This window comes from Amphiura filiformis, chromosome 4 (genome assembly GCF_039555335.1).
Source record: "Amphiura filiformis chromosome 4, Afil_fr2py, whole genome shotgun sequence".
NCBI lineage: Eukaryota > Metazoa > Echinodermata > Ophiuroidea > Amphilepidida > Amphiuridae > Amphiura > Amphiura filiformis.
In genome coordinates this window covers 22080993-22108244 of record NC_092631.1, presented here as the reverse complement: position 1 = coordinate 22108244, position 27252 = coordinate 22080993, and the positions used below count along the sequence as shown (strand labels likewise).

At 35.0% G+C, this 27252-nt stretch overlaps 1 protein-coding gene across 1 annotated transcript in view; it reads right to left on the bottom strand.

Moving 5' to 3' along the window:
• LOC140150698 (E3 ubiquitin-protein ligase rnf213-alpha-like) overlaps nt 1–27252 on the bottom strand; it is a 99581-nt gene that overhangs the window by 14375 nt on the left and 57954 nt on the right. The window contains exons 14-33 of the mRNA XM_072172780.1: nt 19358–19434; nt 19088–19241; nt 18654–18847; nt 17842–18048; nt 17276–17399; nt 15903–16103; nt 15529–15665; nt 14265–14482; nt 12331–12600; nt 11295–11471; nt 8476–8892; nt 7744–7900; nt 7194–7573; nt 6765–6952; nt 4795–5013; nt 3944–4149; nt 3032–3128; nt 2405–2505; nt 756–953; nt 155–397 (exon numbers count right to left, since the gene is read on the bottom strand). Coding sequence (XP_072028881.1) covers nt 155–397; nt 756–953; nt 2405–2505; nt 3032–3128; nt 3944–4149; nt 4795–5013; nt 6765–6952; nt 7194–7573; nt 7744–7900; nt 8476–8892; nt 11295–11471; nt 12331–12600; nt 14265–14482; nt 15529–15665; nt 15903–16103; nt 17276–17399; nt 17842–18048; nt 18654–18847; nt 19088–19241; nt 19358–19434 — 3965 coding nt within the window. The remainder of the gene's footprint in view (nt 1–154; nt 398–755; nt 954–2404; nt 2506–3031; nt 3129–3943; nt 4150–4794; nt 5014–6764; nt 6953–7193; nt 7574–7743; nt 7901–8475; nt 8893–11294; nt 11472–12330; nt 12601–14264; nt 14483–15528; nt 15666–15902; nt 16104–17275; nt 17400–17841; nt 18049–18653; nt 18848–19087; nt 19242–19357; nt 19435–27252) is intronic.

Below are 27252 nucleotides of genomic sequence, written 5' to 3'. Positions count from 1 at the left end.
ATCATCAACAATGCAGTAGGCTATAGTTTTGTGTGAAGTATCTTTACAACTTCGGATGATTGTGGGTCATCCACCTTGCCAAAGATCAACAGCTGTGAGCGCCAGATCAGTGACTCCATATAATATTGAATCATAAACACATTTGTTTGCTTACCATGACTGTAGCATAAGCTGTAGTATCACAGATCGCGTTGTGAAGTCCTGGTCTATTGCATCTACATCAAACAAGACTTCCTGATGATTGGTTGACACCACTTGTCCAGTGACATATTTTAGTAGTCCACGTACCACTTTGTCATCTGGAGGTTTACTGTCAGCAAAGCACAACTGGGAGACGATCTCGAAAAAGAACGTGTTGCGATTTCGTTTGAAAACTTTGAACTTTTTCTGAGCCGCACTAAACAAGAAGCAAATAAATTAGTAATCAAGAAGGTTGTCATGATTTTAAGCAGTGACCAATCAGATTATATTGGATCATATCCATAAAAGACAATACATGTATATTACAAAAATATATATTTTGTAAATTAAATCTAATTTAACTGGAACTAAAACTGTGCAACTCACTTTGCTACGTTGTGTCCAAAAACATCGGACTTAAGATACAAAAATATATAGTCGGTAAAACTTTCAAGAAGTCATTTCTTTAAAATCATTGAAAATTGTAAACAAATATATAGAATAAAAATAATACTAAATACTAAATAAATAAAATTAACAAATGGATGGGTTACATAAATAAATATCATACTAACTTATTCGCAGGTGTCGAATTCGGTTGGAATTCTTCTGGTACTATTTGAGAACATTTTGGACACGTCCGGCGGCCTTCGTCTATCGATTTTCGAATGCATTTTTCACACCACACGTGTTCACATGGAAGGACGACCGGATCGACGATATCAATGCTGGTGTTTGGGTTGCATATCCCGCAAGATTCATGGATTCCTAGTCTATAATAACAGAGGAAGTCAATTGGATTTAAAGTCTATAAAACAGATCAAGTCAACTGTTCGTCTTTTTCTTCTTCCTTTCATAGTCATCATAAGCAGCAGTATAAGTAGTGGTCTAATTTGTTCCCTAAAGTTTTTATCCGCGCAGCACACGGGTGCTTTACAAGATGCACATCAGCTTGTGCCCGCCAGTCTTGAAAGCATTGCTGCCCAAGCCTTACGTGATCAGACGAGCCACCCGCACTAGTCTGTCTATGCCAAGTCATGCACTGACTGAGCCAGTCTCAAGAACCTTGTCAACAGGCAGAACTTTTGTCCATGTTGCAGTACATGTTTGGAATGGAATCCCGGACTGTGTAGTTGGAGAGATCCACGATTATGGGGCTCAATTCTTCAAGACCCGTGTACGTCAACATCTTTTGAGATTTAGCAGAGGGTTCTTGTCACTCTCCTGCTGTGAACCATTGATTAGCTCATACGGATTGTTAAGGCACCACATTTATTTTGGTCCTATAGCGCTACCGGTGCCCGATGAGGTACCGATGACACTTTTTATCGTACCCTGAATATTTATATAGTGCGTTTTTTATTTTTATTTAAAAGGGCATTTAGTGATCCACAGCCTCATCCCCCCCCCCTTTTCTAAAAAAAAGTTGAGATTTTTATATCACTGGAATACTCTGGCTAAATAATGTTTATGTACAAAATATTTCTTGCAGATTAATTCGTTTAGCAAAGATATCGTGAATTTGAATTTCGTTCTGGTGCACCAGAACGAAATTACAACGTATTGTCTATGGAGCAGTGTAATACACATAATCATGCATAACTCGCAAACGCAAAATCGGAATCAACTGAAATTTTGGCAATATGCTTTTTTCGTGGATATGTACTGAAAAATGTCATAAAATGAGGATCCTAGGATCACGAAATACTCCTTTAAATGAAAAACAATAACACTATGCAATTCCTTATTATTATGCTTGATATAATTTATTATATCTCCCGGGAGCGATGTTAAGAGTCTTCGGTACCTAACCGGGCACCGAGAGTTCTATAGGACCGAATTGAATGTGGTGCCTAATATAGTGCCCTGTTGCCTATAAGTGCTTGACATGGTCATTCCTATTGGGTTATTGTTCACCTTGCATTTTATATAAAAAAGAGTTGGGGTATTTACTCTTGACAATCTTAATAAAATACACGAGGACAGGGTGGTTTGTTCATTGTTGTAAGGACCACAAAATAGTTGTTAATTGTTTATTAAGTCTTAGAACAGGGTGTCAGAGTCGTAAGCAAAACGAAGGACAAGGACGTGCCAGAACTTGCTACAAAATCACGTAAATTGGAACAAAAGCGATGGAAAATAATGGTAAGTGTACCCTTCTTTTGGTTATGCCACGCGGGTAAAGCACTGGAGAAAGAACAAAACAAGATTCGGCTAAACTTACTTAAAGTCTAGCTTCCCAGCATTTTCGGTTGATAACTTCAAAACATTTTTCAGCCGTTTGAGTTTATCTATGTTCTTCAAATCAGCACCACCTGCAAACGACTGCAAAACAAACACGTTATGATCAGACTATAATTGTTAAACAGTCACAGATGGTGGTTAAACATGACATCGTTGTGATCTCGCATACTTTCGCATAGCAGATTACTATAACCAGTCCTTATATGCATGATATAGCCACAGTAGTTTATGATATAGCACAGTCGTGTATATAGAGTCTACAATTACTACAAAGGTACGGCTTTTATATGAGATTAGCCCGGACACAAACTGAAATTTATTTAGAGAATAAACAAAGAATTGTTGTTTTTGCTATCCTCTATGGCGTGATAGAAAATATTTTGAGTAGTGGATTGTGACACAGCCGTAATCCAATCTTATCCACAACGATTCTTAGTAAATATATTGGTTTACTAAATAAACACTATTTTCTTCAGCAAATATATCAAGCAACTAAATCTGAAATGAATAAATGAGTGAATGAATGAATGAATGAATTGTCACTCGGTAAACAATGGTTTCTTTTCAAAGAACATGTTCAAGTTACCAACAATTAGTATCTACTTACATTCCATACCATACGACCTTGTGGTGAAAGACGCTCATCAGCAACACACACATGTTCATAAAACAGCTCCAAAACTCGAAGTCGCTGCCACGCAGGTCTATAAGTATAAAAAAAAAAACACCTTATTTTAATAAGCAAACATACATTAAAATATGCCACAAGTTTAATGTGTTCAATGTGTTTAACATAGTATGTTAATAAATAGCGTCCTCAATTTTTAATCACGTGTACAGTTTATAGAATAAAAGATCTGCAAAAGTTTATAGAAAAGTTACCATAAAAAAGCGGGAAAAAATGAATAGTTTTAAGGAAAATCAATGCTAAATATAGCTAAATTACTGTGCATATTAGTGTGTAAGCTGTTAGTATTGTCCAGTGTAGAATTGGAAAGTATGTTTTGTTGAAAAAGCAATGAAAGTTCACATCATCATGTTAAAAACAACTTAAAGCCATATTGTAATATTTGCTGAGGCAGCTGAATGCTTTTCATTTTTTTACACGATTGTAATGTATTTTACTAAACTAATATAACCTGCAAAGATCAACCCTTTATGTATTGTAGTTGTGACAAAATCCGATATTTTGAATAAAACGTATGAAACAACGTTTAAGTATAACGATGGAAATAGTATTCGAACGAACATGACGAACACGATGTTCATAACACCGTCAGTACGTACATCATGCGTGTGGTAATGACATATCAAGAGAACCGACCCGAGTCACGTTCGACGGAGTAGCTCGCATTGGCGTTAATTTGATGCGCTAGTATTAAATAGCGAGATTGTCTTTGTATTGCCTCATCTGTTTGGGCCAAAACTAAAAGAGGACATATCTGACAGTGAAAACTAATATTTTGTGAAAAAAAATCTATTTCTTATGTCAATTTTGTTGCGAGGCACCAGTCAGTACCTTATTCTTTTGATGGTAGCCATCGACTCGTCACCATATGCCTTATCGGTGTTCATAGTCACTGACGAGATGATGTTTTCCACCAATACTTTGACACTCTGTAGTTTACAAAGCCAATCTCGTTGCGCTCTATGTTTCGACTTTTCCTCATCTGACGGAACTAGATGTTTTCCGACAAGTACTTCGATAGCCTTGACATCCAGGATCTGAAAAAATGTAATTATATAACATCAAGCATGTTTATTCCCTAAATGGAATGACTTAAAACATGTAAAAACATTACGTTCATGATATAAACATAATTTACATTTTCAAAACTTCGTGATACTTTTCAATCAGAAAATTCCAGACCGACAGCTTATGAAGACACCTAATATAACGAGGCTTCCTTCCACTAATGACCAAAAAGTTAATGGAATTTTTATCCTTAATTTGCACTTAGTTTTACAACGTATGCATTTAAATTTTTCTTTGGAGATAACTCTATAGCTTTTCAGTGGAATTTGACCTACACCAATAAGTAGAATAATATAATGCATGATACATGTAATATAAAATTCTAATTCTTAAATAATATGTATGAATATAATTTAATATAATATAACAATGTATTGGATGCAAGCCACATAAATGTTAATGCAAATCTACCAACCTGCAACATAGCTACGGCATTAATAAAAACCCATTTGGAATGCTAAATAAGAACAAAGGACTTTTAGGATTCAAAGAAAACACGTAGCTTGGCTTGACGGAGTTTTTGTGTCCAGCCGAACCAAAGAATTAAAAGCATTGATAAATAAAATTGAAAAACCAGTTGGAAAAAAGCTTTTATGCATTATTATTTTTTGTACCATTTCATTGTCCTGTGTCGTCAATTGGTCACGGTACTCTTCCTGTAGTAATTCTGGGGCAGCTTGCACAAGTTCTGAGAAATCTCCCAAGCGTTTCGCCACATCTTCACGATATCGGCTATGAAGAAACGCCAATCCTTGACTAGGATCGTCGCCTGTAGATCGTAGCTTCATTCGGAATTCTGCTTCAACACACGCTCTCAGCGATTCTTCAACACACTGCCATAAAAACGTTAATAACATTAATAGTGAGAGAAAAAACAATCAAAAAGACTCTGTCGGTATGAGTTTAGAACAGTCGGGTAAATCGTTACCCGTACCCTCACCCCGCTGTCACACTTTAGAACGCTTCATAGCGATCAATAGGTGTTTTGGGATTCGCTTCGTAGCGTCGATTAAGTACCCATTTTGCCTAATGAAATATGCGCAGCGTGTTTCTGCGCTGTACAGCTAACTAGCGATGATTAGCCTACTAATTAGGGTTACTGGTTAAGGGATAGGGTTCATTATTGATAATCGTAGATTATACGTATTCATTGGTAATATACTAGTAATAGTATATCTTTTGTATGCGCTTTATTCCGTAAACAATAAGTATGATAAATAGACGGCTTCTTATACTCGTAGCATAGTGGTATAGCGTCTCGACTATGGATCCATACTTGATCGATACTTGGTTTTTAAATCTATCATGGTTTTTTTTCTCTTTGTTAAAGCCTTAATGTACGATTTCTGTCAAATTTTAATTTTGTTATTCTTTATTCAAGATGTTGAAATAATATTTAGTAATAACTGCCGGGAAGATGTGCTGTCTATTTTAAGTCGAAATAACAAGGTAAATTGACAGAAACCCCACTGATTATTTTGGCCATTTAACATGCAGTTCTATGGGAGGACATATTATCATAATTTTTGAATTAGGAGAATATGTCGAACTTTGCTCTGTTGACCTACGAAGACAACAAATTTGGCCGATTCCATTTAGGTGCAAGTTGGGGCATGTGTAAACATTACAAATATGCAAAAAAATCAGGTTTGAAAAAAATTAACCAATTTCATATTATAAGATCGTACATTAAGGCTTTAAGTAAGAGGAAATAATAGTATCTGAAACGCAACGCTAGTAAGCATTTCGATAGGTGTGGAGAGGCACGCTTCGTAGTGCTTGTACCTTATCGCTTATCGTGTAAGTGTGACAAGAGGCTGCCCCACTCCCCCGACTTTTGAAAACATGCGCACGCCACTGGACCTGGTGAGTACTCGCTTATAGTCCGAAGGTTCGCTAGTGCGAAGGTATACGTTTTTCAATAGGGGACATGACGGTCGCTAGTCCGAATTTGCAAAAAGTTCGCTAATCCGAAAAAAAGGGGTTGCTAGTCCGAAGGTTCGCTAGTCAGTAGGTTCGCTAGTCGGCTAGCCTTATCTAAAATACGGACTAGCGAACCTTATTAAAAATTCGAACTAGCGGCGCTTATTTAAAATTCGAACTAGTGGACCTTATCTAAAATTAATTTATTCTTTAGATTCTGACTAGCGAACCTCATTTCAAATTCAGACTAGAGAACCTTCGGACTATCGGACCTTCGAAGTAGCGAAGCTTCGGACTAGCGAAACTTCTAACGGGTCCTTCGAATTAGCGGGCTGTAACTGAAAACATAACCTTCAATTGCTATTTATAATATTCTTTGGTTTTGATGACTATAATATTATTGTTCAGATATTTAGACTGTACCGCGATCGCATACACATACTTTCACGACTCGTAACGTTTTATATGACACTGTTACAAGGTCGTAGCCAGTATTGTTTTCTTTTTGGGGCGCAACTTTAGACCCTGGTACGCCTTGTAGTTTATATTTCTGTATGTGTACATGAATAACTGATATTTGCAAGGTATTTCAACAAAGATAACAGGACATAACACATCTTTTCTTCTAAAATTATGTTAAAGTTACAAACTAAAAAAGTACCTCGAATTCAAATGGGGTTTTCTCCGAGTCCGATGCAGTGTTATAAGACATTCTGGTGAAGTCGTGAATGTAATCTGCCATGAATTCTGCGTACTTCTCCTTCGGTACAAAATGCCGCAATGCCTTGCCCATGTCAGATTTTGTGACCAATTCTTTGACTATATCTTGCATTGGTTGTTTTCTTTTAGCTAGTATAATCATAATACAATAAAAAAGCATTTAAAGCTGACTACAACGAATACTATATACATGTATATACATAAACACATAAATAAGAATAAGAAAATACGTAAAATAATATTCATAAAAATAATAATATTATCATTATTTTCATCAACAATCTTCATCATCACCACCACCATCATTATAATCAACATCTGCACAGCGAGCCCGCATTATAGTATTTAAAGATTCAAATGTCACTAATACCTGCTTGTTCGGAGGCAGCTGTGCACCACCTGTCGAGATGCTCTTTAATCAGCCAAGAAAATGGTATCTTGGCAACAAATGACATCCCTCTACTTCCAAATACTCTCACAGGAGCCATTTCACGGACTCGTTGTTTCTGCTGCGATGAACTTGTGCGAAGTTCAAACTCTTGCTTGTGTCTACTTCCATTTCCTGGCAAAAATGATGTGAAATGTAGCCGGGATATCTTGGGATTTGCCATAGCTAGCCACAATCTATACTTCCATGAGCCCGGTCGATTTGTCTTCAATAAATCCAAGTTGCAGTTGTAATCAAAGTAGGCAAAAATCTCGGCCAAGATTGGGGTAACTGTTGCGACAAGTTGTTGCCACAGTGATCTCCTGGAACAGCAATATATTGCAATGGCAAAAACGAATTTTAAACAACCGGTTTAATTATTTTTTGCAACTGTTGTTCAGTTCATACATTAAACTTTGAAACGTTTTATCAGTGTATCTTTTGTCATCCTCACAACATCATAACAACATCATCATAATTATCCTCATCATACCTGAATGTTCCACTTTCCTGAATATTTGAAACGGCGAGGGCTTTTTCGCTGAGCCACTGGTCATGTGTGCGTGCCATACTCTTAATCGTCGGTATATGCTCCTCTTGTTCCTTCAGTAGTTGCGATATATGCCGTTTCGTTACCGAGTGAAATGTATCTAATGAAAGAAGTATATTTCATGCGCTTGAAGTATTTAGTACACAGTAAAAAAAAGTAACTAAAGGAGTCGAACCTGCATGTTTACAGGACGGAATGCCCATCTGTCTTTCGTTAGCGATTAGGGCAGACTCCACCGTGAAATGTTGCTGTGGGGGATCGCCACACTTCCTCCACAGCGAGTATGTTACCTTCCCAGCATTTAAGAATGCCAGTACCCATTTATACACCTGAGTGGAGATGGGTGAAAGGGGTAAAAGGCGCTGTATAAATGCCAACTTTTTTTTACATAAGCAGACAAACTAAACCAACTTGCCACACTATTCTAAAAACCATCTGAACTTGTTTCCTCACATCAAGTTGTTATTCGTTGATCTTTCTTTTCAGTATGCTTCGTATAGCGGCCTATAAATATTGCGTAATAATAATAATAATAATAATAATAACACTACTACTACTACTACTACTACTACTACTACTACTACTACTACTACTACTACTACTACTACTACTACTACTACTACTACTAACAAATAATAATAATGATATGTCGAAAATATGAACATAGATATTTACCGATAGTATTCAGCCCTTCCAAGTAATCCGATTCTTGAATGGTACACTGCACGCCAAGTTTCTCTCCAACTTGTTCCTCTAGTTCATCTGTACAAAAGCACTTGGCCAATTCTGTTTCCAGATCGCCTGTCCTTGAGGCCTTCCAGAACATTTCTAAGTTGTCCACGGAGTAAAAATAGACCACGAGTTTGATTGATCCATTCATGTAACCGCCGAGCTCCCCACCGAAACGTCCGATAATGCGTCGTAACATCTCATTCTGTTCAAGCAAAGCTTGGTTTTGTTGCTGAAGTTGTAAATTCTGGTTCAGAAGATGTGTGTCTATTTCTTGTTTTAACCTTCCAAACACCATCTCAGCAACATCGGGCATCACTTCTTTAGTGGCTTGTTTGACGATGTCAACAACCGCAGGAACATCTGCAAGTAAAAAGGTCTAGAAATGATTCCTCTTCGGAGACTGGAGATATTAGCCGTTGATTTAATTTAACTACTGAACAACTATTGTGATGTACCCTGAATAATTAAATATGATCATTTACTTTGTTTAAACTATTTTATGAGAGATGGGTTTTCCCAATGATGGCGTACACCTGTTATTGTTTGCCGTTAGAGAAGCTGTTCAGAAAACTTAAGGAGTTGGTATTTTTAACACACAGTATGCGAAATCCGAAATTTATGCGGACCCTTTAAATTGTTGAAAGAAAAGTGTCTAAATGAGAAATCAAATATGAATATATTGTATTATGTCTTAAATTTTAAGTATAGGCTTAACAGAGTAACTGATATCGCTATAGAAAATGCAAAATTTACACAACGGTGTTACGAGCCGTATTAACTCAAGGCAAAATTCACCTTTTATCCAAATCATAACGAATGCACAACAATAATACACTGGATTAAGTTAACAAAATCAAAATCTGTAATTAAAAGCAAATTATGATCGTTACATGAACAATAAATGAGCATACAATATAATCACACTTTTAAATAATCACTACTTAACAGACATTCTTCTTTTTGTTCTGTACGTTATAATGTTCGCACAGACATTGTGCTGCTTTCTCCAAACACTCAAATCCTCGTACAGATGACAATCTCCAAAAATGATGCTTCTTTCACCAATCACTCTCTCCAGGAAACAGGCTTCTTACTGCCTTGATCCACTTGATTGACATATGTGTTGTTTTATAAGCCAGACTCAAGCAAGTCATCAGAAAAATCTCAATCCTTTGAGGGAGGAGCACATTCGTGTACTCAAAATCTCCTTCGTTGCTGTTTTAATAGCACATTAACTGGTTCAAATGTACCTCATTTTGAAGCACAACGACGACCAACACATAGAGAGCCTACAAACTCTCTTCATATTCTATAAAGAGCAAACTAAATTGCTTTCACCTTTTTATACTCCCAAAACCCACAATCTATTAATACACCATTCTGTCACATTCACTTTTTTCCCCAAAATAACATTAGGCAACACACTGAACATTGTTGAATAGTGGGGATTTCTCAACACCGTTGATAACTCTGAGTTTGTTTACTATAAATAGGGGATTGTGAAGCGTATGTGGATGACTTGATTGCTTGAGAGTCCAACATAGATAGTGAGTTTTGACAAGCCATAGTCACATACTAGGATATGATCTAGGTTAAGATCAGGTGAAACCTATCAAAAGAAAACCTAAAGTTGAAGAAATTGAGCAATACCCCCGGGGATCACAGAAAGTTATGTCCAAACCTTTCAGATATAGCACGTTCTAGCACTGATCTGCTGAAAAGAATGCAAAATTGATTTGGTCAGAGCAATGTAAAAAAGCTTTTCTCAAGGTCAAATCGATACTCATGAGTTCACTAGTGCTAACTGTGCTTGATTTTCAGAAACAGTTCTCTGTTGATGCTAGTGACATAGATTGTAGATGGTTTTGATGCTAGAGGGGGAAGATCAGATTGATCACTCTATGTTACTTCTAGGAAGTTCGATCACCAGCTAAATTACAATTTCAAAATAATAAAGTTAGTATGATCTATTATTTTCTTGGGAATTTCTCAGATGACTCAATGTTATGATTGCATTGCATCATCTATTGCTAAATGTGAATGAATGAGTTTAATATAATTGGGACTGAAAAGTTTGTTTACTCTGTAACAAAATGTAAAGATGAGTCCGGGGCAGATTTATGAGAGTGTTCCAAGTGTGAGCTATAGGATTGTATAGCTACATATTAAGTGTTCTCAAACAAGAGCACTTTAAAACCAGACAATTATTTGCACAGCGAAAGAGCTACTACTCCAACCCGAACGAAGGAGATTTGGAGTATGCTAAAAGGTGCATCTTTCCCAAAAAAGGAATTTTTATCATCCTGACGTCTGGTTTATGGAAGGACACATATCTGTCAATGTAAGGGGAATAAAGTGCATGAATCTCGTATTCCTGAAGAAAGTGAGTGAATGGTGAAAACAGCACCGGTTTGGAAATTGTCATCTGTGCAAGGATTCTTTACGCAAAGGATATATATTACACAAGTCTACAGTAGTCTTTGCTGGACTAGTTTGAAACTGGATACACGTCAGTCGTTCGGAATATTAAGCGCAACAACATGCATACCATACTTTAAAATAAAGAGTTTTGTTTACTTATACAAAGACTGTGTTTTGGTGTGCAATCTGAAGCGATCTTGGGCATGTTGGGTAAAAGGTGTTTTCGACTTAAGGTCGTTGCGACCCGTAACACTATAATGAGAGCAAAGGATATATTGATGGCTAATAAGTATAAAATTAATCATTCAATACGTGTTATGACAGAGTGATTGTACTCATACCAAATCTGTTATCCAAGTTAAAGTTGATGGCACTGCCGGTTCCTTGAATAATATTAATATTGTTGTCGCCTGATAACCGATATATTGGTGCGTTTCTGGGCAAGTCAATGGCCTGGTCGTCGGGTGAAACAAGTTCCATAGGTGATTCGTCTGCCTCAGTGCTGTCCATGTGTGCAACTTTGCAGGGATTATAACAAAAGATTATTAATTATTTTTTTTCTGTAATACGACACTTGGAAATGATGAATGGTGTATTGTGGCTGGTCTTCTTTTTAGACTTAAAGGGTCATTCAGGAATTTAGTGGGGATGGTGGACTCAATATGAAATTGTTGATGCAGTATATTAATGATTTGATATGACAAACAGAGAACTCGGTCCGTTACCACGCGTCTACCTATTATTAGTTATTGAAGATAATGGAAGACATATCTAAAGTGCCAAAATGTAGTTCTAAGAAATTGAAGGCCATTTTTTAATGGCCTATGGCCTGTGGAAAAAGTTTGAAAATTGTGTTAAATTCAAGAATGCTTGTAACCTATAGCACAATTCATAGAACTACTAGAATAAAATACTAAAACAGGTCATTGTTTTAACTTCCACGTTAAGAAAGAATTAACACTTTACCAACCCAAAGTGTTACAATTAAACATGACAACAAATAAACACAAATCCCGAACGGCACATAACCCAACTTGAAACAAAAATTAAGGGAATGTGCCGGCATGGGAATCGAAACCACGACCTTCCCACGACCTTCCGTTGATCGGAAGGTCGTGGGTTCGATTCCCATGGCGGCACATTCCCTTGCTTTTTTTCAAGTTGGGTTGTGTGCCGGTCGGGATTTGTGTTTATTTGTTGTCATGTTTAATTGTAACACTTTGGGTTGGTAAACTGTTAATTCTTTCTTATTAAATATATTCAGTTTCCTCTTGTAGCGAGCAACCGTTCCCCGTTGTGTTTATTTGTTCTTGTGCAGGATGCGTGTCCCCATTACCCACTTTACTTCCACGTTAAGTATTTTATCATATTTCGCACCTTGATTTCCTCGCCTCGTGCGTGGATTAACTACGGAATGCAGAACTGCGATCCGGTCGATTGTCCGGTTGGATGACGGATCACAATCTTCTATCCTTGATGCAGCAGGATGAAGACTGTCCAACATCAATTGGTCGGCACTGATCTCAACATCTTCCTTTGTTGTACTAAACAGTGATGGCATATCTAGCCCTATAAGACTACAAATCTCTGGTCGATTTGATCCGGGAGGTCGAACATCATCAATGTGCACCCATTTCCACTGTCCACCTTGTGGTAAATGCGGTTAAAATGGTATATATAAATTATTTAAGTGTGATGTGATAAAAGGGCACTTTTTCTACAAGACACATGGAAAGATAAAGTAAACATTTACTGAGTGCGTGCCCAAAGACAGTCTGTCCCCAAAAGAATACTGCATGCAACCAAGCAGCTCCAAAAGGTTTTGATTTATGCAATTTTTTATCTTTTCAATACTTTGTTTCATCTCATTAATCGTGAGTTATGCTATATAACGTAGACTCGTCCAAATAGTATTTTATGTACTTTACGGTAGGTCAGCTTCAAGTAAATCAAGTAAAAACATGTGATCTGGTGATATGGAAAAAATTGCCAATAGAGTACATTATTTCCGTTTTATTCTGCTGATAATTATCTTCAATCTTCAATAATTTCAATCACTTTTTCAACCATCGATTATTTCGTGAAAGCATATGTTGTTGAAAGGCGGGGGGGGTATTTTTGGCACATATTGTTTTGGACACCTTTTCAAAATTAGGCCTTTATACAAATACATAGAAGAACGTTCAAATAATTATGCAAACCTTCTATTATCTGGGACGTCAAAAGTCAAAAAGAGGTGGCAACGATATTCACCTCCTAGGAATACACATAAATGTTACACAACCCATAAAATATCATTGTTAAGTGTGCTGAGGCTTGTGGATCAACGTCTAGGCGTTGTGCCTATGCGTAGCTCACTATAAATCACTGCGGTTTTTTTTTTAAATATGTACGATTCATTTTTTGGTCGAATTACGTACCCCCGAAAATAATGACTTTCGTGTAGGTCAAAGTTCGTTCACCCCATTTCAATTTGTACATTAGTTTAGAACTTATTAGAAAAAATTACAATACCAAAATGACCAATTTGATGATTAAACATTAATCCACTGATCCACATGGTGTGTAAAACTTCCACAATGGTCTATACCTGTTTCCTAGTATTATGAAATTCCTTTTTACCCAACTTTAAGGGATCTGGAATGAGCGTTTTGAGCGTTTCGACAGTATTTTTTGTGGGACATGAGAGCACATCAGACATATCGAATTGCATTCTGAATAAAAAGAATGTCTTTCTCATATCAAATAATTTTAATTTTTTGAAAATCACGATATAATACAAATTTTATGACAAATTAATAAAATTTGATATTTTTTACATTTTTGATATATAACAGTCCTCGAAGTAAATTTTATAAATCTCACGATATATTCTTAAAGTGTATGTAGCTGGGAGGAAAAGCCAACGATCAATTGAAAATTTTGACCTTTCATATTGAAGATATGGATTTTTCCCCAAAAAGACCTTTTTTTTTGGGTGTTTTGGGAAAAAATCCATATTTTCGATACGAAAGGTCAAAATTTTCAATTGATCGTCAGCTTTTCATCCCACATACATACACTTTAAGTACATATCATCAGATTTATAAAGTTTACTTCGAGTACTGTTAAATATCAAAAATATCAATTTTTAATAATTTGCCATAAAATGTGTATTACATTGCGAATTTCAAAAAATCAAAATTATTTGATATCAGAAGGACATTCTTCGTATTCAGAATGCAATTCGATATGTCTGATGTGCTCTAATGTCCCACAATAAAATGATAAATACTGTCCAAACGCTCATACCCCATCCCATAACTTGATACCTGGAAATGTTGCGAAGCCACTACTCATGCGTGCCAAATTAATGATGAAGACAACATGTGCAGGTTTCTGTGGTGCACATGCTGCCACGGGCTCAATTTGTTGTTTCTCATCAAGAATGCAGTATGACGCGCAGGCAATCAACTGGCCGTTTCGATTTCCATCTTCGCATTGGACTAGCAACAGTCGTTCTTTATCTTGGTGTTCGTTGAAGAAACGTCTGAAAATATAAATTGGCCGCAAATCATGTTAACTTATTCTTCCAAATGGCGCTGTGGAAATCATATTATTTGTATGGTTTATTGCAATGCACTTGCCTCTCTCTCTCTCTCCCCCCTCTCTCTCCACTTTTCCCCATCTCTCTAATTTTTCATAATTATTATTATTATACACAGTGGCGTACCGTGGCCGCTCCTACCCCGGGGGGCTAAGAAAATGTAAATTTTTGCCGCCCCTTGCAGCATCAGCCCGAAAAGGTTGACCCAAATTTTGTCCAGCATTTTTTTTTCAAGTTACATTTTACAGGTGTTACATCGCCCTAATACCCGCACAGCTTAGAGCTGTCGCCCTGTTGACAGTCAAAAGGTATACATTTCATTAATTTTCAATAATTTTTTCTTAATAATTTTTCCTTAAGTACCGCCCATTTTTCTTTTGTTACTCTTTTTGCCGCCCCTTTATCTTCCGCCGCCCCTTCTTTTTTGCCGCCCCTACTTTTACCCGGGGGCCCCCCCCCAAAAAAAAAAAACACGCATGATACAAGCATTTATATTGCACTTTACAAACACCGTGATTGGTTGAAAATCCGTGATTTTACTGATTTTGCACGGATTTTTCAACCGGTCAGAGATTTACATGGACAATTGTCTCCTGCAGGTAAATTAAGTAATTCTTGGCCAAGCTCGAACACTCGGAACGCTAGTGGCTCCGCGATAAACACACACGCACATTGCGTGGTACAGAAGAAAGCATGCACACGCCTTAGTACGCTACATGGACGCAACAGGTACGTTCGAGCTTAGCCAAGAATTACTTAATTTACCTGTAGTGAAAGCACCAAGCGCAGCTGTTTGTTTATATGGATATCAGCATCAGATCACTTTCTCCAGGATGGCAAGCTAGCACCGGGATGTATGCTGGACATCGGTTAATACATGTCCAATGTGACATTGGCTTGTTCCAAAGAGTTCACACTGTCATAGCCAGTATAATTTGTTCCATTGTAGTTCACAGTTGATTCAAGTGATCTGGTGATAAAAATAATACCTGATTTCTTCACGGCATTGCTGCTGTGTCTGAAAGTTCTTCAAGTACATGTATCGCAAACAATCTGTTTGAATGCCCAACCGTTCTGCAAGTTTTGGTTGGTCTTCCCGAATCAACAATGTCGAGTGAGTTGTAACCTTCATAAAAGATAACAAATAAACAGAATCAAACGGGAAACATTTTACAGTATTTTTTGGAAGCATTTGATGGAGACCATTTGTAACTTTCAGTCCAAATTTACTAAGTGTCCAGAAATAACCGTTGACCTCAGAATGTAACCTTTGACATCACCATTACATAAAGGTTTCATTTTCTCTCTTCCAACGTGGACGCGGTCATTCAAAAGTGTCGACAAATTGGTTACAGCGACATACCTGAACAAGAAGTTCTTCCTTTATATCCCTGGCCTTTCGTAGCTCGAAACGAAGGTACTGAAGAAGGCTCTCGTGCTTCTGTCCTTTGAAGTATGTGTCGTGCAAATGTTTATATTCCGCCGCTAATTCTGAGTGAGGCAATCTCAGTATACCCTCTGGCGTAGCACACTGAAGTAGCATCTCTTTTACCCGTGTTTTTACCTGAACAATGCACAATACGTACGTAACAAAATACATCGAGTATAAATCAATTTTTTTCTCTCTCTACAAAACGAGTACTACAAACAATCGATTCCCCCATTTTTTTAAATGAAATTACTATTTTTATAATGCCAAGTTGGAGTCTAATATTCCTTTGATATTTTGAAGGCCACAAATAAAAACAACACCCTGTCCCCTATAAAATCGGCCTTTCCCAATTGCAGGTGATTGAAGTGTTTGTATTTTGCTTCCGATTCCCACGATTAGATGAAGAAAATATCTGTTATTTTATAATGTGAAGGGACCACACATACAATACACACACAATTCATTCGTACAGCCCCTCTCATAAAGTAGTACATACACATACCGTATACTTCCTCAAATAGTCAAACGACATTGAAGCTTGCAATGCATAATGGGCAGTTTTGGGACACTTTGCCCTCTAACCTATCAGGTTTTTTTTGTGCGTGCAAAATATTGTTTAAAATGTTTAAGTAGAATCAAAAAAATTTCAAATTGGTTACTCAAAATATTGTTAATAATAACATTATTACAATAATAAATGAATGAATAATAATTACAGCAGTTTTCCCCGATATGTCAGAGGTCAAAGTGTCCAAAAAACTGCTCTCAAAAACCGGGAGTTACAATGCCGATTGGGCTTATATCATTGAGTGCGAGCAGTATTTCAAAATTGAGTTCTATTTGTTGTTATAAGTCTATAGAGATGGCGATTACAGATAGGGCTATTATGTGATGCGATCAAGCAAAATCAGTCGGAACTCGGAAATATTGATGTGAGATATAGCCTAACACAGGAAACGTTTCCTTTTGTTTTGGAAACTCTTTAATTGCTTATATCTTTGGAACTGGTTGTTCAATTTCAACGGGGTTTTCTGCTAAATGCAGCGTTGTAAATGCCCTTTACTATCTAATAAGATATATATAATTATTAAATACTCAAAAGGGGATTATATATAGTAGTCTAACCAAAAACGCCGTATACCGCACGGCATGAAACAAATACTTTTTTCATGGCCATTAATATCAATTCTTGTTTTTAAAAAAACCCAAGCTCTGTACACTGCAATATCCTTTATTTGTACTTTCTAGTACTATATGAAAGACAACAGGTTGAAGGCATCCTACTGTTGTGACATAACACGTACCTCATCTTCCCAGCCATGATCGCCTTCCTTCTTTCGTAGACTTCTTCGGGAGTGAAACACTAGTGATGCCACCACGTCGTTATGATACCCAACAAACGCATCTGTGACGTCATACTTGTTGTTGCTACATTATGCAAATTTATAATTGTTAAAGGGGACATTAAGTGACTTGTAGCCACGATATTTGTTAAGAATATTATTGTTATAAAACGTAAAGACTATAATGATGATAATTGTGATAAATAAATAAATAATGATAAATATAATAACAATAACACTAATAAGAATTATGAATACTACTTCTACTACTACTACTACTACTACTACTACTACTACTACTACTACTACTACTACTACTAATAATAATAATAATAGGCCTAATAATAATAGGCCTAATAATAATAATAATAATAATAGGCCTAATAATAATAGGCCTAATAATAATAATAATAATAATAATAATGATAATAATAATAATAATAATAATAATAATAATAATAATAATAATAATAATAATAATAATAATAATAATCAGAATAATAATCAGAATAGTATACAAAACAAACCCGTCATCTTCAAGGGGTAGCGTGATCACAGAGCCTGACGTTATCTTGGAAAACCTCTGAATAAAATTGGTATGAAGATCTTGTACAATTTCTTGTTCAGCTGCCGAGAGCAATGTACTGGTAGCTAGAAAGTGCTTCTCAAGCCGATTGATCAGTGGGGTCGGGAATCGGTCATAAACCACCTTTTTGTCAGCAATAACAATCAACCTGTATTGATATAAAAGAAAATATATGCATGAAAGTTTCAACCATTTTTAATATGAATTGCCAAGATATCTGAAGAAAAAAATCGCATGCTGCATACAACTAAACTGTATCATAGCACTTTAGAAAGATGCTGTTCTTGAAGAAAATATCGCTCATTAAAAACCAGGGGTGGATAAGGTTGTTTTGTGTATTTTTGAAATCTCACTTACTATTATATGGTTATATTTTATAATGGTAATATAATACATTTATAACTATGGGCAGGTCCATTACGACATTATAAAATTAAGAAACTTTACGCATTGTTTGCAGAAATGCCACCTTTTTCAAATTAATGGTACAAGAAATTGTGTAAATGACTTAATTAAAAACAGTGTTGATTATTTTTTGCATCAGAACGTATAGATTTATCGTAAGGTCAGAGTTACCATATAGGGGTTGTGTATCCTGTATTAAGAAGTTACTATAAATTTAAATTATAAAACATGAAATTCAAACTGCGCGATATGACAGGTGCCTACCAAAAGGAGTAAGCAAACAAACAAACAAAATACCCTCAGGCCCAAAAAGATGCAAGGTGATTTCAAAACCCAAAAGTAGAATACCTGAATTCTTTATGGACTTGGCATTTGACTTTGTGCGTTCCAAGACCCAATGCTACGTATCGTTTATCCTTGAAGTATGCGTAGTACTGATTCAGTGCATCGTAAAGACTACCGTACAAGTTTTCTAAATTCAACAGTACAACTGTGTGTCCCGTTTCCATACAAATCTTGATCCGGTTGATATCTCGACAAATCTGCAAAATCCGTCATTAACATTTGAGTTAAAATTCTGTTAAAATATAGCAAGTTTTATGTATGAGAAATAAATACAAATTACATGCAGTAGAAGGGCGGGAGAGGGTAATAAGAGAGAAAGAGAAAGAGAGATTGAGGGGAAGAGAATGATTGAATGATTGAGAATGTCTTGAAAACACGATCAGGTGGGAGAGTGTTTCAAAGTTCTACTATATGAGTATCCAACGGTGGCAACTTGCCTGGGCGTACTCCTGGTCATTGGGAAAACTACTACCAAAGATGACAACCGTGTTATCTGGTTTGAGCAGGTCTTGCTGCAACAATGGTAGTGCAGAGTAATTCTCGGTCAATATCAACAGATAGCGGCTATCACTACATGTGTCACGATTAGCTCTGAAAAACAAAAATGAATTATACTATTACTGGTTAAACACTGTCTCAACTCGAACATATATAAATTTAAATTAATTTTCAGGAAAGTATCTTGTGAACGCAAGTCTTATACATACCCTGCAAGTTTAGGTTCTCCATGCATACTCGCTTCTAAAAGTCCGGTTACTGAACAGTCTGGGAAGTCGTCCTCCCTCTAAATACATCACAAAACAATGACGAAAACAAACATATGCTTACAATGCAATGAAACATAAAAACAAAATACTATGAATCAATTGACTTTAAATGCTAAGAGCAACAGTTACTGTGTTATATGACCTGACATTTGTACATAATGTAAATCATCTATGGGTAAAATTCAGTGATAATGAGCGGCGAGTGCATCGACTGCTAGTACTGCATCATTATTTGATCTTCTCGCGCAGTAGGTCTATAAATAGGCCTGCACGGTACCATGGATAATGGCATATTATATATCGATATGCAAATCAAAAAATCCCCTTCGAGCGCCACGCAGTTTAACTTATGTGCAAAATAGCATACCGTATTTTAATGTGTTCTAACTTAGTAAAAATTAAATAAAAACATTACTATATAGGATTGGAATCTGTAAATGTTGCTTTTTAACGGGTGGCAAAATCAGCATAGAAGCATGATTTGAATGGCTACCGGGATTTGGTACTTACAGGGTTCAGACTACAATCAAGTGCAAATTTCCTGGGACACTTGTTCATATTTCGCGCCCTCTGTTCAATAAAACCGGTCATATGAAGTTCACCATGTGATATTTTATTTGTATAGTTTCCAACCTATTTCGAATCCCTCCCTCTCCCACCAACCAATGTTGGAGCAAAAATATAGGCCATTTACAAAATGAGGCGTTTGGTATACAACATTGAATAAGGGGTGCGGGAGGTCATTGAACTATGAAAGTGTCCCAGCAAATTTGCACTTGATTGTATAGGGATGCGAAAAAATAATCTATTAATATCAATAAAATCGCCATAACTCTCGAACGCGTTGCTCGATTTTCATAATTTTTTCAGTGATGTCAAGATAATTTCATTATGCATTACATGATTAGCCAATTTTTAAAAATATTATTAAAATAAACATTTTTTTGAATATCAAACCCTGCAATGCATGCATTTTTCAAGGAATATTTGACACATTGATTGCTTATATTAGAGTGGACATATAAATTCTCCTTTGGAAGAATTTACAAACATAATAAAAGCAAACCAAATAAGAAATTAAGAAAATATAGAAAGAAATAAAACAGAATCATGATGTTTGTCTCATCATTGATCTTTCAAACTCATTACCCTATTTCAAATGCTATTACCGGAATGCACGTTAAACTCTTTAATATAGGCCTCAGTTCAACTACCCATCACAGACACGCTAATTCAACGTAACAATGCCATGCCAAAAAGTGTATATACAATTATATACAATTACACATTTTAAATGTGCTTATTATTTATTGGCATGCAAAAGTAAAAAAAGAGATAAAGAGCAGGATTTAAAAGGAAACATATCGGCGACAATGAGCTTCGAACCGTAGCCCTCATGATCATAAGGCAGTACGCAAACCACTACACCATGGTTGAGCTGTTGTTATTCATGCGAATTTATTTTTAACAAGGATAACAAGAATTAATGACGCAATAACGGTCTACCAGAATAATATAACTTAAAAGTTAATATATATTTATTTAACATTATGGTAGACCGTGCTCATTTGGCTTAAATGGAGGAATAATTACCAATAAGCATGTCAAAGTTAGGAAGGTATGTATAATGTGACCGTGTATATTCAAAATTATACGTTAGACAAATGCTGAATACGACCAAAACATGAGTTTTAATGAATGAATTCATTAGATCGAAGCTCAATAACACAATACAGTAGCATTGCAATGATAGGATTAAATACGCTGAAATCGAGTGCAATTGTCATCAGTCTCCCGGTGGCATATAGTTACTGGCCTTGCTTCTCGCCCCGATGTCGCGAGTTCGAATCCATGTAATGCTGTTTTTCTTTCTTTCTTTTTTATTCTTTTGCCTTTCTTTCTTTCTTTCCTTTTCTGTCTTTTTCTTTCTTTCTTTCTTTCTTTTTTTTCTTCTTTTTTTTCTTTTTACCTTTATGTTGCCAATTTACATTTACATTTACCAATGGACTAAAGGGAAACAATTGTTTTGTTTTATGATGTTTTTGTATTTCATTAGGTATTTTTAACCGATTGTACTCTATATTTCCAATATAATTTAATTTTGATTAGTTTTAAATAGTTTTAAAAGTGAATTTTGAGATAATGCGCTTATAATAGCAATCATGTGTCAAATATGCCTTAAATAATGCATATATTACAGCGTTTTGATACCTAAAATATTAAGTTTGACAAAAATTACAATTAAAGTAACCAAAAAAATGCGCAATGTTATTTGTTTGAAATTAGTGAAAAAATCATGTCAATCGAGCAACGCGTTTGCGAGTTATGGTAATTTTACTGAAAGTAATAGATTATTTTTTGTCTTCTTCAATACAATCAAGTGCAAATTTCCCTGGGACACTTGTTACATAAAAAACGACCACTGTTCAATAAAACCGGTCATATGAAGTTCACCATGTGATATTTTATTTGTATAGTTTCCAACCTATTTCGAATCCTCCCTCTCCCACCAACCAATGTTGGAGCAAAATATAGGCCATTTACAAAATGAGGCGTTTGGTATACAACATTGAATAAGGGGTGCAGGGAGGGTCATTGAACTATGAAAGTGTCCCAGCAAATTTGCACTTGATTGTATAGGGGATGCGAAAAAATAATCTATTAATATCAATAAAATCGCCATAACTCTCGAACGCGTTGCTCGATTTTCATAATTTTTTCAGTAATGTCAAGATAATTTCATTATGCATTACATGATTAGCCAATTTTTAAAAATATTATTAAAATAAACATTTTTTTGAATATCAAACCCTGCAATGCATGCATTTTTCAAGGAATATTTGACACATTGATTGCTTATATTAGAGTGGACATATAAATTCTCCTTTGGAAGAATTTACAAACATAATAAAAGCAAACCAAATAAGAAATTAAGAAAATATAGAAAGAAATAAAACAGAATCATGATGTTTGTCTCATCATTGATCTTTCAAACTCATTACCCTATTTCAAATGCTATTACCGGAATGCACGTTAAACTCTTTAATATAGGCCTCCAACTACCCATCACAGACACGCTAATTCAACGTAACAATGCCATGCCAAAAGTGTATATACAATTATATACAATTACACATTTTAAATGTGCTTATTATTGGTATTCAAAAATAAAAAGAGATAAAGAGCAGGATTTAAAAGGAAACATATCGGCGACAATGAGCTTCGAACCGTAGCCCTCATGATCATAAGGCAGTACGCAAACCACTACACCATGGTTGAGCTGTTGTTATTCATGCGAATTTATTTTTAACAAGGATAACAAGAATTAATGACGCAATAACGGTCTACCAGAATAATATAACTTAAAAGTTAATATATATTTATTTAACATTATGGTAGACCGTGCTCATTTGGCTTAAATGGAGGAATAATTACCAATAAGCATGTCAAAGTTAGGAAGGTATGTATAATGTGACCGTGTATATTCAAAATTATACGTTAGACAAATGCTGAATACGACCAAAACATGAGTTTTAATGAATGAATTCATTAGATCGAAGCTCAATAACACAATACAGTAGCATTGCAATGATAGGATTAAATACGCTGAAATCGAGTGCAATTGTCATCAGTCTCCCGGTGGCATATAGTTACTGGCCTTGCTTCTCGCCCCCGATGTCGCGAGTTCGAATCCATGTAATGCTGTTTTTCTTTCTTTCTTTTTTATTCTTTTTGCCTTTCTTTCTTTCTTTCCTTTTTCTTTCTTTTTTTTCTTTCTTTCTTTCTTTCTTTTTTTTTTTTTTTCTTTTTACCTTTATGTTGCCAATTTACATTTACATTTACCAATGGACTAAAGGGAAACAATTGTTTTGTTTTATGATGTTTTTTTTTATTTCAGTAGGTATTTTTAACCGATTGTACTCTATATTTCCAATATAATTTAATTTTGATTAGTTTTAAATAGTTTTAAAAGTGAATTTTGAGATAATGCGCTTATAATAGCAATCATGTGTCAAATATGCCTTAAATAATGCATATATTACAGCGTTTTGATACCTAAAAATATTAAGTTTGACAAAAATTACAATTAAAGTAACCAAAAAATGCGCAATGTTATTTGTTTGAAATTAGTGAAAAATCATGTCAATCGAGCAACGCGTTTGCTAGTTATGGTGATTTTACTGAAAGTAATAGCTTCTTTTTTGTCTTCCTCAATACTATCAAGTGCAAATTTCCCTGGGACACTTGTTCATATTTCGCGCCCTCTGTTCAATAAAACCGGTCATATGAAGTTCACCATGTGATATTTTATTTGTATAGTTTCCAACCTATTTCGAATCCCCTCCCTCCCCCACCAACCAATGTTGGAGCAAAAATATAGGCCATTTACAAAATGAGGCGTTTGGTATACAACATTGAATAAGGGGGTGCAGGGAGGGTCATTGAACTAAGAAAAAGACAAAGCAAATTTGCACTTGATTGTATAGGGGATGCGAAAAATAATCTATTAATATCAATAAAATCGCCATAACTCTCGAACGCGTTGCTCGATTTTCATAATTTTTCAGTAATGTCAAGATAATTTCATTATGCATTACATGATTAGCCAATTTTAAAATATTATTAAAATAAACATTTTTTGAATATCAAACCCTGCAATGCATGCATTTTTCAAGGAATATTTGACACATTGATTGCTTATATTAGAGTGGACATATAAATTCTCCTTTGGAAGAATTTACAAACATAATAAAAGCAAACCAAATAAGAAATTAAGAAAATATAGAAAGAAATAAAACAGAATCATGATGTTTGTCTCATCATTGATCTTTCAAACTCATTACCCTATTTCAAATGCTATTACCGGAATGCACGTTAAACTCTTTAATATAGGCCTCAGTTCAACTACCCATCACAGACACGCTAATTCAACGTAACAATGCCATGCCAAAAAGTGTATATACAATTATATACAATTACACATTTTAAATGTGCTTATTATTGGTATTCAAAAATAAAAAAGAGATAAAGAGCAGGATTTAAAAGGAAACATATCGGCGACAATGAGCTTCGAACCGTAGCCCTCATGATCATAAGGCAGTACGCAAACCACTACACCATGGTTGAGCTGTTGTTATTCATGCGAATTTATTTATAACAAGGATAACAAGAATTAATGACGCAATAACGGTCTACCAGAATAATATAACTTAAAAGTTAATATATATTTATTTAACATTATGGTAGACCGTGCTCATTTGGCTTAAATGGAGGAATAATTACCAATAAACATATCAAAGTTAGGAAGGTATGTATAATGTGACCGTGTATATTCAAAATTATACGTTAGACAAATGCTGAATACGACCAAAACATGAGTTTTAATGAATGAATTCATTAGATCGAAGCTCAATAACACAATACAGTAGCATTGCAATGATAGGATTAAATACGCTGAAATCGAGTGCAATTGTCATCAGTCTCCCGGTGGCATATAGTTACTGGCCTTGCTTCTCGCCCCGATGTCGCGAGTTCGAATCCATGTAATGCTGTTTTTTCTTTCTTTCTTTTTATTCTTTTTGCCTTTCTTTCTTTCTTTCCTTTTTCTGTCTTTTTCTTTCTTTCTTTCTTTCTTTTTTTTTCTTTTTTTTCTTTTTACCTTTATGTTGCCAATTTACATTTACATTTACCAATGGACTAAAGGGAAACAATTGTTTTGTTTTATGATGTTTTTTGTTATTTCAGTAGGTATTTTTAACCGATTGTACTCTATATTTCCAATATAATTTAATTTTGATTAGTTTTAAATAGTTTTAAAAGTGAATTTTGAGATAATGCGCTTATAATAGCAATCATGTGTCAAATATGCCTTAAATAATGCATATATTACAGCGTTTTGATACCTAAAAATATTAAGTTTGACAAAAAATTACAATTAAAGTAACCAAAAAATGCGCAATGTTATTTGTTTGAAATTAGTTAAAAAATCATGTCAATCGAGCAACGCGTTTGCGAGTTATGGTAATTTTACTGAAAGTAATAGATTATTTTTTTTTTTTTTTAATACAATCAAGTGCAAATTTCCCTGGGACACTTGTTCATATTTCGCGCCCTCTGTTCAATAAAACCGGTCATATGAAGTTCACCATGTGATATTTTATTTGTATAGTTTCCAACCTATTTCGAATCCTCCTCTCCCACCAACCAATGTTGGAGCAAAAATATAGGCCATTTACAAAATGAGGCGTTTGGTATACAACATTGAATAAGGGGTGCAGGGAGGGTCATTGAACTATGAAAGTGTCCCAGCAAATTTGCACTTGATTGTATAGAGGATGCGAAAAAATAATCTATTAATATCAATAAAATCGCCATAACTCTCGAACGCGTTGCTCGATTTTCATAATTTTTTCAGTGATGTCAAGATAATTTCATTATGCATTACATGATTAGCCAATTTTAAAAATATTATTAAAATAAACATTTTTTGAATATCAAACCCTGCAATGCATGCATTTTTCAAGGAATATTTGACACATTGATTGCTTATATTAGAGTGGACATATAAATTCTCCTTTGGAAGAATTTACAAACATAATAAAAGCAAACCAAATAAGAAATTAAGAAAATATAGAAAGAAATAAAACAGAATCATGATGTTTGTCTCATCATTGATCTTTCAAACTCATTACCCTATTTCAAATGCTATTACCGGAATGCACGTTAAACTCTTTAATATAGGCCTCAGTTCAACTACCCATCACAGACACGCTAATTCAACGTAACAATGCCATGCCAAAAAGTGTATATACAATTATATACAATTACACATTTTAAATGTGCTTATTATTGGTATTCAAAAATAAAAAAGAGATAAAGAGCAGGATTTAAAAGGAAACATATCGGCGACAATGCGGAGCTTCGAACCGTAGCCCTCATGATCATAAGGCAGTACGCAAACCACTACACCATGGTTGAGCTGTTGTTATTCATGCGAATTTATTTTTAACAAGGATAACAAGAATTAATGACGCAATAACGGTCTACCAGAATAATATAACTTAAAAGTTAATATATATTTATTTAACATTATGGTAGACCGTGCTCATTTGGCTTAAATGGAGGAATAATTACCAATAAGCATGTCAAAGTTAGGAAGGTATGTATAATGTGACCGTGTATATTCAAAATTATACGTTAGACAAATGCTGAATACGACCAAAACATGAGTTTTAATGAATGAATTCATTAGATCGAAGCTCAATAACACAATACAGTAGCATTGCAATGATAGGATTAAATACGCTGAAATCGAGTGCAATTGTCATCAGTCTCCCGGTGGCATATAGTTACTGGCCTTGCTTCTCGCCCCCGATGTCGCGAGTTCGAATCCATGTAATGCTGTTTTTCTTTCTTTCTTTTTTATTCACTATTTCTTTCTTTCTTTCCTTGCTTTCTTTTTCTTTTTTCTTTCTTTCTTTTTTTTTTTTTTTTTCTTTTACCTTTATGTTGCCAATTTACATTTACATTTACCAATGGACTAAATGGAAACAATTGTTTTTTTTTATGATGTTTTTTTTTATTTCAGTAGGTATTTTTAACCGATTGTACTCTATATTTCCAATATAATTTAATTTTGATTAGTTTTAAATAGTTTTAAAAGTGAATTTTGAGATAATGCGCTTATAATAGCAATCATGTGTCAAATATGCCTTAAATAATGCATATATTACAGCGTTTTGATACCTAAAAATATTAAGTTTGACAAAAAATTACAATTAAAGTAACCAAAAAAATGCGCAATGTTATTTGTTTGAAATTAGTGAAAAAATCAT